This window comes from Neolamprologus multifasciatus, chromosome 13 (genome assembly GCF_963576455.1).
Source record: "Neolamprologus multifasciatus chromosome 13, fNeoMul1.2, whole genome shotgun sequence".
NCBI classification, from domain to species: domain Eukaryota; kingdom Metazoa; phylum Chordata; class Actinopteri; order Cichliformes; family Cichlidae; genus Neolamprologus; species Neolamprologus multifasciatus.
In genome coordinates this window covers 30,491,200-30,505,626 of record NC_140451.1, presented here as the reverse complement: position 1 = coordinate 30,505,626, position 14,427 = coordinate 30,491,200, and the positions used below count along the sequence as shown (strand labels likewise).

Below are 14,427 nucleotides of genomic sequence, written 5' to 3'. Positions count from 1 at the left end.
GAAGGATTCAGGAAAAAGATCGGATTCATATACACCGAACAATGATTTAGAATAAAAGAGATGCCTCAGTATATTTCACTTACGGATTTAAATGACTATAACATTAGAAGAACTGATGTTTCTATTGCGATATAACTAAGCTTTGAAACAGTACGGTGAGTGCTGCTGGAGCAGACTTGGTACTAACACAAACTGCAGCTACAGGAAATCCAGCAGGGAGAAGGGGTCAGAAAAAATTACTACAGAAGGGAATTCTCCAAAACTCAGACAATAAACACTGAAACAACCCACACATCACAGCACAAACACATGATAGAATGTAATTGTTTGAAGGTCAGGGGTCAACCGGCTAGTCAGAACTGCAATTACCAGAGAAGAGAGTGAGAGGAAGGACTGGGAGGGAGGAGTAAAAAAATGAGAAGAACAGGAATGACATAAAGAGGGCTCCAAGGACTCCAGTGCTACAATCCAGTCATTATGAAGGGACTCCGGTGGCCCTCTGGGGACGAGCTTAAGAGCTGTGACAGCAGTGGGCTGCCTTTGATTTCCCTAACCCTGAACCAAGGGCTGCTTGTTAAAACGTGGAATAAAAGAAAGTGCTTAGCTAATCAATACAGGAAGGTAAAAGGAAAAGGAGAAAAATAGAAAGGGGTGCACCGAAAGGGGCAATGAGTACACAGAAAGTACAGAAGGAAAAGAAGATGGAAAAGAGCAGCTGAGGAACTCTTCTCACTTAATCTTCATCAGGGCTGCAGGGCAGTGGAACTATGGTTCATATTAACTGAAAGAAACAGTCCATCACCGGGAAACTACTTCATAACACAGAGACCCTGATAGATACTCAAACCTATAGCAGCTGAAAACAGTAACTTTGGAACTCGTGTTTGACACAGACTTCAGGCAGTAATGATGTGGTGCCCATTTTTGGGAATTTTTTCCTACAAAGCCAAAGAAGAATAAATTGTTCACTCAAACCAGCAATCGGGACCTTTTAATTATAAAAACTAGTTCATGGAAATTCTACAACAGTGGTTTGTTTGTGTTTCTGGCAAACTGATAACTTAATCACACTGAGAAAAGCAACAAAAACAAAGGGATCAGTATTCAAGATAACACTGAACAGAGTGACTGTTTGCTAATATCCAGAAAAAGTGAATATGCATAATTAAATATCTATGATTAATTGATAATTTTGATAATTTGTCAACCATTCTCTGTCTAAAAAACAGTGTGCTACTACATTCAATTTAGTCTATTAGGTGGGTGCCAGGCAAAGTGATGGCATCATCAGTTATGATAACTGATGATGTTTTGTGGCTATAAATTAGATACTCGTGAAATTAAAGTGGCAGCACTTTTATTAAGTTGTTATACGTGCATAAACATTACAAATATGCCATTTAATCAATTCATAGGTGGTTGCTAGGCAGCACAATGTTGTTAGATAGATGATCCTCAGACGCCTAAGATGCACCTGTGTGTTAAGTTTGGTTGCTGAAGTGATTGTGTAGGGGAGTTAGCAGACACGCAGAGAGATTTAGTGTATTAAGATCCAAATCAAAAGTCTATTTTTATGTTTAATATATGCAACGTATTTGAGTTTAGCCACGACGTTTTTCATAACAAATACCAACCTTGAGCAATATAGCAAGGGTATTTTCAAAGACTGAAATAAAAATATTGTTCAACAGTCAGAAAGTTAAGCACATATTTCATCTCCCTAACTGCCCTTGTAAATATGCATGTGGGAAGCGTAAAGCAGAGTAAGAGCAGCAGAAAGAAACCTGTGGAGCACTGAACAGGCACCAGTACCAACACATTTGTCAGTGATTGAGTCAAATACAGCATTAAAAAGAAGGTGTTAGACTGGAGTAGGGTTTCAAAGCGGCTTGCAGATGTATAGTATCTGGAGGCTTTACCAATCTGCTGATAGTGGCTAGCTGTGCAGTCATCTTATCTATTTGTATTAGCTCACTTGACTTTAAAATATCAAGTGAAAAGAGTATTAAAAGAAGAATCCTACTCCCCACCTAAGTGCTATTTATTAAAGTAATATTAGTTCAGTTCAGTTCATTTTTATTTCAAACATTTCAAACATGTGCCTTCACAATCATTACAAAATATCATTCCATTATTTGTTTGAAAAGGAGTAGGCAGAAGTATTTACTTATTTGTCCCTACCCCCTCAAGTTTTACCTCTCATTCATTTAATTTTTTTTAGTCTTAAATTAAACAACATATGAAACAAAAGTAAAGCAAAACAAAACAAAACATGCATAAATCAAAAACGAGAAATTAGCAAGCCCCACCACAGTATAGTTTCTTTCATATGAAAAATACAGAATGTGTATATTTGCAGATACACAAGTTATGGAAAAACAAACAAACCAAACAAAACCCCCCAAAAAGGAACCACAACACCATTACCAGCAACATTACCGTCCTGGGTTAACCCCGTTTTCTTCATCCTTATACTTATTTAAAATTAGGTTTTTATATTTTACTTTAAACTGTTTTATGTTTTTACTTTCTTTTATTTCTTCTGTTCGACTGTTCCATAATTTAACTCCTGCAATTGAGATACACATAGTTCTTAAAGTTGTTCTAGCACTTTGTATTTTTAAATTCCATTTCCCTCTTAAGTTATACCCACCTTCTCTTTCTATGAACAATTTACAGATTTATTTTGGAAGCAATTTATTTCTTGCTTTATACATTATTTGCGCTGTTTTAAGCTTTTTAAGTCTTGGAATTTAATAGCTTGCATTTTGACAAAGAGTGCATTTGTATGGTCCCTGTACCCCACATTATTTATTAATCTAATGGCCCTTTTCTCTATTATAGTTATTGTTAGTGTGTTACTTTTGTATGTAATATTAATAGTAATTTAAACTATAAAACCAACTGTAGTACAGTATATTTAAAAAGTAAATTCTGAAGTTATTTGTAAAATGAGTATGGAAATCCATTAAAACAATCAAAACAATCAATATGTTGGGAAATATTTCTTACATCCACACATACATGTCTACTGTACGTGTGGTACAAAAATGGTCTAAGTGAGAAATAAATATGCTGAAACTATTTAATGCAACTCTATATTAGTTTTAGGGTTTAAAGCTCAATAACAGCCCAAAGCAGTGAGACAGTGCTCAATGAATATGAAGCATATAGAAATCATGTACACATGCTAATATCAGCATGTTAACTGAAAAGCGATGTGTTTACAGTGCATGCTCCCTCAGTATTTGAATATTCATAAGAACCTAATGACCAAAGTGAAGCAGTTGCCAAGTGCTGCCTCCACCTACATGTTATGCAAATGAGTCCTGCTCTACCATATGTGTGCACTTGTTAGGAGAGCTCACAGATGCAGTCTCCTTTAAACAGGTGCTTAAGGCACGCTCCTGCATTAATCTGCAGCTCAAACACCAGCAACAAACTGCAGTAAAAACCTCAAATAACAGAACAGCCAGGACTTCTGCTTGTTTCAAATATTTGAAATATTTAGTTATAATAGAATATTTCAAATATTATCTCTGAATGAGAAGTTAAACCTGCAAATGTCTTGAGAAAATATTTAAATTGACTTAGCTTTACTGATCAGATGATTGATTAAATACATTGATTTTGGTCACTAAATGTTGCTGTTATAAATGTCAGGTGACCATTTCCCGCACACGCATGCTACACATGTATCTGTTCTGTAACCAACCTAATTTGTCTTGATGACTGCTGATGACTTCCTGTCTGGTTACATGTGTAGCACCGTGCCTCTCGACTTCTGTTCTAGCCTATGAAATGCGATACTGCTTCAATGAGATGCATCAGATAGATGTGCTTTCAAGCCTCCTTTGCCGTGTGTGTGTGTGTGTGGTATGACAGTTAACCATTTAGGCTTCCGTTTTAATCCAATAATGGATACTTTGCAACCGACTGATCAGAGAGGGTGTTTGTGTGTGTGGCAGATATCTGATTAGAAGAGGCATCCTTTTCAATGATGGCACAGACGATGAGTGACCGAGCACTGAGCAGCAAATCAAATTATCACAGCCCTGAGTTCCTCTGCAACAAAATGGCTGCTCACCTCTGACAGAAGGCTTTTAATCAACGGGCGTTTAAGCTGCAATGCATGGAGCGATGCAGCAGGGAAGCAGATGTACAGAACGAGCTCTATTTACAGCTAATTTTCCTGTCATCGATTCCAATTGAGTGTTTTTGAAAAATGTAAATACATGTCTGTTAATTTAAGCAATATTGCAAAGCCTTCGCTGTTAAAATAACTTTTTCTGCTAAATTACAAACAGAGATGTTCAAATCAGACACAGTTATGATGTTGAGTTATAGAACTTGTGGCTAAATTAGTTGTTCTTTCAAAACAAACAAATGAAAAGAAAAAGATGGAGAGAAACTGGGTCATGTTCCAACAATGTTTGTGTGCCCAATCAATAAAACATGATTTTCTGATTAGAAACAAAACCAGGCCAGTCCTACTTTATGGGAAAAAATGGTGTCAAATGAACAAATTAGAGTGATGGTCTGTATTTTCTTGGGATTTGTTGCATCTGTATTTGCAGATGCAACATATAATTTTATTATCTCTGACTTAAGTTTGTTTAATCAAAGAGAGAGAAATTCAGCATTTGCAAAGTGTTGGATATCTGAAAAAGCAGACGCACACACTTTTAATGAAAACCCATTATGCCATCTTCCTCCTCCATGTTTGTATTCCCTCACCCTGAAAGTACCCTACTCAGATTCTCGAACAGGCATCTGAGTAGGATGACTGTTCGGGTGTTTCAGGCAAGTCATACTGCGAGGTGGCCAGGATCGACCCTTCGGATTATATCTTTTGGCTTGTCTTGGAGCCTTCTCAGTTTCCCTGCACAAGAACTGGAGCAATTGGCCACTTGAAGGGAAAACTGGGCATCTCTGCTTAGACTGCTGCCCCCACAAACTGGACCCAGATACATGAGAGGATGTATGTAGGTACCGATGGAGTTACATATGACATAAAATACATAAAAATATGAGATGAGTGCAGAGGAGCTAAAGCTAAGGGGGAATACCATCTAATAAAAATTTGTTCCGCATCCAGCTCTCAATTCTCAGCCAACATCAAGATCCTGTGAGGGAAACACTGTAAAGCCACAATCCGGTCGTTAAGTGATGACGTGACGAATCCTACTTCCGGGCCTGAGGTAGTCTGCGTTTAATATGGCTTTTGTGTTGTTAACATGTTTAATGTCTTGTATTTTCTTCTATTTAATCTCAAAAAGCTCCTAAAACAGTCAGTGATCAGTGTTGACCTCCCTCGGCTTTTATTACCGCTAATTATTTATTTAAGCTCAGTTTTTAAAACCTTAGGATGTAACTACAGCCCAGCCCATGCAGCAGTATATGAATGACTAACCTCGTATTGTGGATGGATTATCTCAGTTGTTCTCCTGGCTGAAGTTTGGTCCTTTTACAGCATCCTGCCATGCAATTACATTTGTTCCTGACCACCGAGAACACTCACGTTAACTTTTATTGAGTGGAAAAAAAGTTAGCTTGTTTATGCTATGCTAACATAGCTGTGTTGCTAGCGGTCACGTAGCACATCATTATATACCAGCTAGCCAAACTTCAGTAACCCTACAAACGTCACTGCTGTTTAGTTTTCTGTCTTCATTTATGTTGGAAGTGATAACAGAGCTGTACGTTTGAATTTGTTTCCAAAACCCCGCAGTCAGGACATGCTATATTGTATTTAGATAGAAGCTAGCGAGCTAACTTCCTGCTAACTTCTAACTCCGTTAAATGTCATAAATTCCGTTTTCATGGATGCCTGGATGTTAAACTCAATTGTTACACCTGGTAGAGCAGAACGTTGATCATTTTATTAAAGTTGAAAGACTTTAGACAGCTTTTCAACTCTCAGTAATGCCATAGTGATCGTTTGATATATGGACCTGCAGCGGAGTTTAGGCCCAGACACGGCTAGTGACGTCAGACTTAACCGGATAGTTTGCCACAGAAATTTTCAATATTTATTTATTTTATTTTTTTACATAGGTTGTTTTTGAGTGAGAAAAGGTTACATGTAAGGTTGTGCCCTGAGTCGGTGTAACAGCTTCTGAATGACAGACTTCAGCTGGCCCGCAGTCTTATTGGCCCGGGGCTCAATATGAAGTCGAGGAGGAGCCACATATGAGCCATGTGGATCATAGTGTTTGTTTGTGTTTCACTGCCACAAAAGATAACGTCACTTTTGGTGTCAACTCATGCTGCCAGAGGTGCACACAGCTAAAAGGTCAAACAGAGTAAGCCAGGTTAACTTTAACAGAATTACATCTTCCTGCAATGTCTGTAAATATTCTGTAGCACCTGCTAAATTTATTAGTTTATCACTATTGCTGGATCACTGCATCCCTGACATTATAAAATCCAGTGCCCGTGAATGAGATACACGTTTAAAACAAATAGATGGGAGCTGATGGGAGCTCACGACCCAAGGTTAGAGGGGTGGCCTTGCAATCATTCCCACTAGAAAATTCTACATTTCCTGACAATCAAGCAGGCACCTCTAGATTTGTTGCTTTCTTGTGTTGCCCCTTTGTGCCGTCACTCCATTTGCTATCCTGTGACTTGCATGTAAGTGTGTGTGTGTGCCCAGCTCTATTAAATCAAATATATCAGGCCAGGTCATTATCAATTCTCAGGACAATTTCTCAAACTCGCCCTGCTCCATCATCAGAAGCCACCAAGGTCACAGGACCGGACGCCGCATGCTTCTCATGTTACACACGAGCCTGGCTGACATGGTGACGAGATAGGCTTCCTTTCGGTAATTATCATATCACCTTTCCACCAGCAGATATATGGAGCTTTGATAATGTACCATTAATGGGAAATGCATATGAGGGGAGCGATCGATGGACAAATGACCCATAATGAGGTACAGAACGCTCTGCACTAAACTTTGACTTTTACACACACCAAACGACTCTGATAACACAAGCCGACTGGGGTTGTGTTACTGATCCATGTGCGCTTAAAATGCACTTTATACATCAAACCTTCAGAAAGAAAGAACAATTAGAAGTTAATATGGCGTGCTTCATATCATATTCAGCAGTGGGCCGATGAAAACAAAAAAAAATTCAATAATGTGATAAATAAATGGTTTGATAATTTCACAATTTTCTTTTTCATTAGGTGAGGAAAAGAGGTTTGTTCTTTTGTTTTAAGCTGCTTCTGTGTTGAAGCTCAGTCAATTCAATCCTAACAGTTACAGTCTGTTTAAGAACATTAACAAATGCCTTGAGCTTCCTCTAATAGTATCACATGTAGATTTACTGATTTTAACTACTTCATTCCCAGTGTTGGGGAGTAACGGAATACATGTACCGCCGTTACGTATTTAAAATACAAAATATGAGTAACTGTATTCCGTTACAGTTACCGTTTAAAAAGGTGGTATTTAGAATACAGTTACTTTGTTGAAATAAATGGATTACACGGCGGTACTTCCCTGTTTCATATTGTGGCGTCAGGACTGTTTGGGTTTTGTTTGACAGCTACGTTCTGTTGTTCCAGGCGGCAGCGTTACGGTTGCCATGGTTACAGGGTGACGCTCTCTCTCTGCGTGTTTCCTGGGTGAGAGAGGCCTTTTTGTTGTTGTTGTGCTAAGCTAACAGGCAGAATGCTACAGGTATAGCTCTAAAGAATGTAGCATCACAGGCAGTGTAGTCCGTGCTGCAGGGAGAATGGACTGCCATACACGTTATGTGTCTGTGAGCGCGAGGAGGGAGAAAAAGAAAAAGTACGAGCTGTCATCGAGCAAAAACAGGAGCTGGAAGCATGTAAATATAATAATAACCACTGCAGCCAAGAAGACTGCCTGACGAGCCCAGCTGTAAGTAAGCTATTAAGACTCGACTGTACACCGTGTTCGTGTTTTCCTCCAAAAACAATAAGTTCTGTTGGAGCAGCCTTTCAACGCCTCTCTCTGTCTCTGCTAGCAAAGTTGACCCAGACAACAAAGTAAAGCTAGTTTTCGGCTATGAGCCGACACAGAACCCACCGTATTAGCCAGAGGTCCCTTTACTACGGTTTGGAGCCGCGAACCTTCAGTAACAGTAATAAATCACAGCAATAGTACATTCATGTAGTTGTAAACAGCATGATAATATATTAAGTAATCCAAAGTATTCAGAATACGTTACTCTCATTGAGTAACGTAACGGAATACGTTACAGAATACATTTTGGGGCATGTATTCTGTAATCTGTAATGGAATACATTTTAAAAGTAACCTTCCCAACACTGTTCATTCCCATTGCTAAATCTTCATTAAGGGTCTTTTTTAATCAACTTATAAGCAGATAATCATGCACTGATAACAAGGTTTCCTACGATTCTCAAAGCCCCCCATCTGCAGTAAGCACTATATGAATGAATGAGTTAACAAAACTTAGAGCTACTGTAGTTTTGCATGTATCTCCTCATCCAACCCTCCATCCTCAGCTGTTTCTCAACCTGCTGTCCGTCTTCCCCAGTCTGTCAATTAAAATGTCTCCACTTCCTCAGCACTGGACGTTGTGACTGTAAGATAGTCTCAACATCAGTTAGCTATCCTACCCGTCATCACTCTGCCCTAATTTCTCCGTTCTTCCACTTCTTGACACCGTTCATCAGCCCACACTCCAGAACCTGCATGACAGTCATTTTAAAATATCACCACTAAAAGTCTACTTCAATTTAATGGATCATAAGGCTGCAGTGTGAATATTCAGTGTGTGCGGCTGCCGCCTGGAGATTTAATCCGGTGCTGCATAATTGATGGAGAGATACTGGAAAACTCACAGATCATTAAATGTGATAGCAGATTTGCCAAACACTTTTCAGAATAGTTTATGCTCAATGTCCTGTTGGGGCTATATGTTTTGCAGGGAGACAGCTCCTGAAAACTGGGAATGATGGTGATCATCATCACGACGCATACTTCCGAACACTGTTACTGACTCGCTCAGGCACACGTTTCAACACAATGGCTGTGAAGTCCTTAGACATTATATTTCCCAACACTTTAAATCTTCAAGAATCTTTAAATGATTTCAACTTAAACGAGTCCACCCAAAAACTGCTTTATTTGGATTTGTAATGAGTAATTAATAGCTTCTTTTAACTTACCCACAAGTCCTCAGACAGCAATATTGTAATATTGTAATAAACTTTTGTTTCCTGAGCCAACAGAAGAGACATTTATTTGACAAAGAAACTTTCCTTTGGAAACTGATGCTTGTCAAACTCTCGGCTTGCATATCTGCAGCATATGGTGTGTGAGCAAAGCATGTGAGGTAGACACAGTCCCAGTAGATGTTAGATTATCAGAAACAAAAGAAAACAATACATGTTTTTACTTTTGTGAACTTTTGGTCTCTGTGTAGTTAAACGTGACAGAATGACTCAATCGTTTCAGATTTTGCATGATGTATTGCGTTATTCATTGATTGATTAAGTTTATGATTCCCAAAGCTAAACTGATTTAAAGCGTGGACAGAAGTTATTCTTCTCAATAATACCACATTCAAAATATAATTAAATACAGAGAACTTGTGCAACACGTTTTTATAGATGACTAAAAAAATGAAAACTGAACAATGAACCTTTTCTTTTTTTCTTGTTTGAGATCCAAACAAAGTCAACTTCAAGCATCCTTTCTGTTACATCACACTTTATCTCAAAAAACACATATCTGCATATGAACAGTGGGAATGTGTATTTAACAAGATTATAGTGCATGAAGCTTTAGTTTTGTGGTTGTAATCAGTTGGAGTTACTGACCCTTCATGTTTGAGCACGCTCACCAGGCGGCAAACAAAAGAGCGAGTCCATTTACTAAAATGCATCAATTGTCGTCGGACAACAATTTTGTACAAACTTTTTAATGTTCAGGTCTGCCTGATCTGTTTTCAATGCTTACTAGAAAAAAAAATGCATATTTTTTCAACCTCCTGCTTATTGTCCTCTGCAGAAACTATAAAAACATGTTTTCTATAAATTCATAATGAGAAATGTGGTTGTCAAAACTGGTGGGACTGAATGGTCATCTTGCCAACACATCAGCCAACCCACATGGCTGTGGTGCAACTGGGGCCAAAGGGAATGGTGGCAGTTACTCATGTGCGTTTTATTTCATATGCCACCCACAAACTCTCCTGCTCAGGAGATGTTCCTGATGTAAATCCTGTTCTAGGCCCAGTAGCAACAAAAAAAAGCACAGACTTCCACATCAAACGCAGACACATGCGACGGTGCTGATTAACCTTCCTGTCATGTTCGGGTCAAAATGACCGATTTACAACTTAAAACACTCATAAATACTGTGTTTTATATCTGATTGCCTCAAGGCCTTATGATATCCTCCACACTATGCACATATAAAAGAAAAATGTGCTTTCAACACAGAACTGTGACTGTGAGATATAGCACATTGTGGCGTGTTGGGCGCAGCTATCTCCCATCATGCCTTGGGAACATGTGTTGCCAGTTAAGACGATTAAACTGTACTTGCATTTGTTTTGGCTACGTAACTCTTATGACCGTTCCTGCTAATATTCTGGTGTAAATTCACTGATAGTTGTTGTTTTGATAGAAAGAGAAAATATTACACCATGGCTGTGTCCCAATTCAGGGTCTGCACGCTTGAAGTACGCGCACTACGCGTACTACGTACGGTGCGTACTATAAGTACGAGAAGTGCGGAAGTGAGAGGCTTGTGAAATGGGACGGTCTGGCCTTCGTTGCGCCGTTCAGGTTGCCTAGCAACCATGATACTAACCGCAAGAAACGTTACATACAGCTTTGTGTGACAGAAATGAAGGAGAAAATTGTTTTGTTGGTCATTCATTTTTGTCATGACATCACTGTGAATAGTTGAGTATCTGAGGCTGAGACCACAGGACTGTAAAACATGATTGTTGGGCTTCATTCCTTTACCGAACAGTTATTTCAAGATTAGTTAGTAAATAACAATTAGCTCATGTTGTTCATGAGACTAAAATCATCTCACTGTGGTAATCTAAATATAATATGGCCAATATTATAGTATTGTCAGATTATTATGATATATCTATATAACTATATATCTATATATATATATATATAGATATATATATATATATATATATATATATATATATAGATATATATAGATATAGATATCTTAACAACAAAGAACTCACCCAAAGGTTGAGCCTGTTATTCTACCCCAAGCAGGAAGGGGGAGTTTTTTATAGATATAGATACAGTGCGTATCTATATCTACATATAGATCTATAGATATATATATCTATAGATCTATATCTAGATATAGATCTATAGATATATATCTATATCTATATATAGATATAGATAGATATCTATATATAGATATATATACATATACATACATATACATTTACATATACATATATATACATATACATATATATACATATATACATACATATACATATATATATATATATCTATATATCTATATCTATATATCTATATAGATATATGTATATATATCTATATAGATATATAGATATAGATATATAGATATATCTCAAGGCTTTACAACCAAGTTAACGCTGAAAGTACAAACATCACTAATGTGGCCAACAACAATGTTTTAATGTTCTTCATTATTAAACATTCGCACATGAATAAGTGACGTCATGTTCAGTACTTACTTTTGACAGTTCACTCTTGGCCGCTCCCTTCTGCCGTATTTTGCGGCAAAATTATCCACACCCACCGCCGCACTATGAATTGTGGGATATATGGGACCACGAAGCGTGCACCGGACCACGCTTGATATTTGGAGAAATCGACGGCGCATTTGGAGTATGCATTTGAAGTACACTTCGAATCGGGACAGCCATCGTCGCGTGGCGGTGACGTAATCGCACTTAAAATGCGTGCTTCAAGCGTGCAGACCCTGAATTGGGACACAGCCCATGAGTGAGTCCATGTGTGGGGTTATTGACCCTCTAAAGCACAGTGTAACACAGTGAACTGTTCGATAAAAAACTCCCCCTTCCTGCTTGGGGTAGAATAACAGGCTCAACCTTTGGGTGAGTTCTTTGTTGTTAAGATTCCTCAGCTTGCCACAATATTGTACTGAAGGTATTGATTCAAAGACCTGATAATGTAGCAGGTCCACCAGAGCGGTAGGTGGATGAAACAGGAAGTTTTGGCTCAGATGTCTGCCTTTTGAGGCTAAAGTTGGAGGACTAGCTGATGAGTTCCCAGCATGCATCACAGTCAGACCTCAAAATGAACACTATCATAATAATTTTCATCATATCCAGTATCAGTGGCAGACTAAACAGCAGAAATATTATTGTCAATTTAAAATAATTGCAATAATAACTTCATTCACCAGAGCTAAAACTCAGAATCAGAGTTGTTGTGTTTTAGTTTCAGTATTCGTTTTAATCTTTTTAGTAACACATTTCTAAACTGCTGGTTTTTAATGTATCACAAAACAAAAAGAAAAATCTGAAGGCATGTCTACATGACTCACAGTCAGTTACTAAGTCAAATGAATATGAAGTTACAGCATTCCCAACTCTCCTGACTGTTCACATCCCTGCATCCATGCAACCTTACCTGGATCTTGATTGGCCAGCTGAAGTTGGACACATACACGTAGAAGGTGATGTTGTGGTGAAGTCTGAAGTTAAACTTTTCACTCGAGAAACTGTCGCGGTGCTCTTTAATGTTCATCCTCGCTATGATGGGCATCTCCTCACCTGAGATGGTTCCAGCTGTGAGGAACAGAAAAAGGTTAAAAAACAAATACGACTTTTCTTCTGTTTTAACAACAACCGCTCATTGGCTCACGCTTTCTGGCATTGCCCCTCATTGACCAATTTTTGGTCCAAAATATTTGATTGGTACTCTAAAGCTTATGGGATTTCCATCTCACCCAATCCAGAAATTGCAGTTTTTGGCTGTGTACGTTCCAGAACTATCCCTGCGACTGTGCGGGTGCCAATCGACCTCGGTGATGATTGCAAAAAGACTTATTCTAAAGGAATGGAAGTCCGCTGCTCCTCCCTCCTTCAGTGTCTGGCTCAATGACATGTTATCAGTCATTCAACTGGAAAAAGTTCGATACCTGCAAACACCTGCAGCAAATGTTTTCTCAAAATCCTGGACTCCGTTTTGTACTCACCTTGAGAAAGCTCACATTGTATAAACATGTACCATGGCACTGCAATTTCCCTGTTTATTACATATTCATGACATTTAATCCATTATGGATACTGGTAGTTTCTAATTTTAATGTTTTCTTCCTTTTTTTCTTTTGTCTTTCCCTATTGATTATTATTATTGTGCTATTTCTTGTCCTATCATCTCAGCGCCTGAGCTGTATTTGTTTGTTGAGGGGTTTTCTATGCTGAAAAAATTAAAATAAAATATTGAAAAAAAAAAAATACATGGCCATGCATACGTAAAGCTGTTAGCAGCACATTTCAGTGATAGGTCAAAGGTCCCATTTCAGCAATGGGACCTTTGCGTCTGTGGCATTGAATTAGTTTCAGGGCCACCTAGAGGTGGAGATCAGGACTTGTTTTTAAGAAGAAGAGAGGCTTTCTGGATATTTATATTAAATATATTTATATTAAATATATTTAATATATTTATATTAAAGACATCATCAAAGGACTGAAAAAAAAGTTTATTTAGTGCAATTTAATTTATAGTTTCCTATAAATGTTATATTTTTAAAAATAGATGAAAAAGCCCTAAAAAAAAGAAGAAAAAAAAAGTTTTTTCTGGCGCAAAGTAATACCATTTTTTTAAGGCCCCATTTAACAAATTGTTAAGTTTGCATTAGCCGATATCCTTTGACTGGATGACTGAAACTTTGCCGGTAACATATAATTGTTTTTGTGGAGTTCTTTCCCCCAGCACAATGTCTCTCCTGTAGATATTTTGAATGAAGTTGATCAGATACATTTCATAATAACTCAAATCACAACGGAAATTACACAGATTTTGACAAAACACTTGTTATAACTTCTGAAAACGAAGACATAAGAAGACCGGTCTCATGTCAGCCTGGAGAGTACAGCTCGGTCTTACAGCGGTAAAAACTTTCATACTCAGCAGCCACATGAGAACACCACAATGAGCTGCCCATCAGCAAGGCTGTTTTCAATCCAAATGTCCTTGTAAAGATAAATTTAAAACAAAAACTGGTAATTGGACAGGTTGAGCGAAAACAGCGTGGATTTTAAAATGTCAAGGCGTGCCTTTCATCCCAAGCAGGCAAATTAACATTCACAGCAAAAGCATTATCATGACACCTTGCAATAATTCACAGTGAGCCTGTAAATTCCTCGCAGCGCTGAAGAGGTCTGATTTCAGGATCCTTCGGAG

General features: G+C 38.1%; 1 protein-coding gene across 1 annotated transcript in view; it reads right to left on the bottom strand.

Moving 5' to 3' along the window:
- The window catches only part of atrnl1a (attractin-like 1a), a 384,066-nt gene that overhangs the window by 171,188 nt on the left and 198,451 nt on the right, over positions 1 to 14,427 (bottom strand). The window contains exon 23 of the mRNA XM_085182462.1: positions 12,649 to 12,869. Coding sequence (XP_085038588.1) covers positions 12,649 to 12,869 — 221 coding nt within the window. The remainder of the gene's footprint in view (positions 1 to 12,648; positions 12,870 to 14,427) is intronic.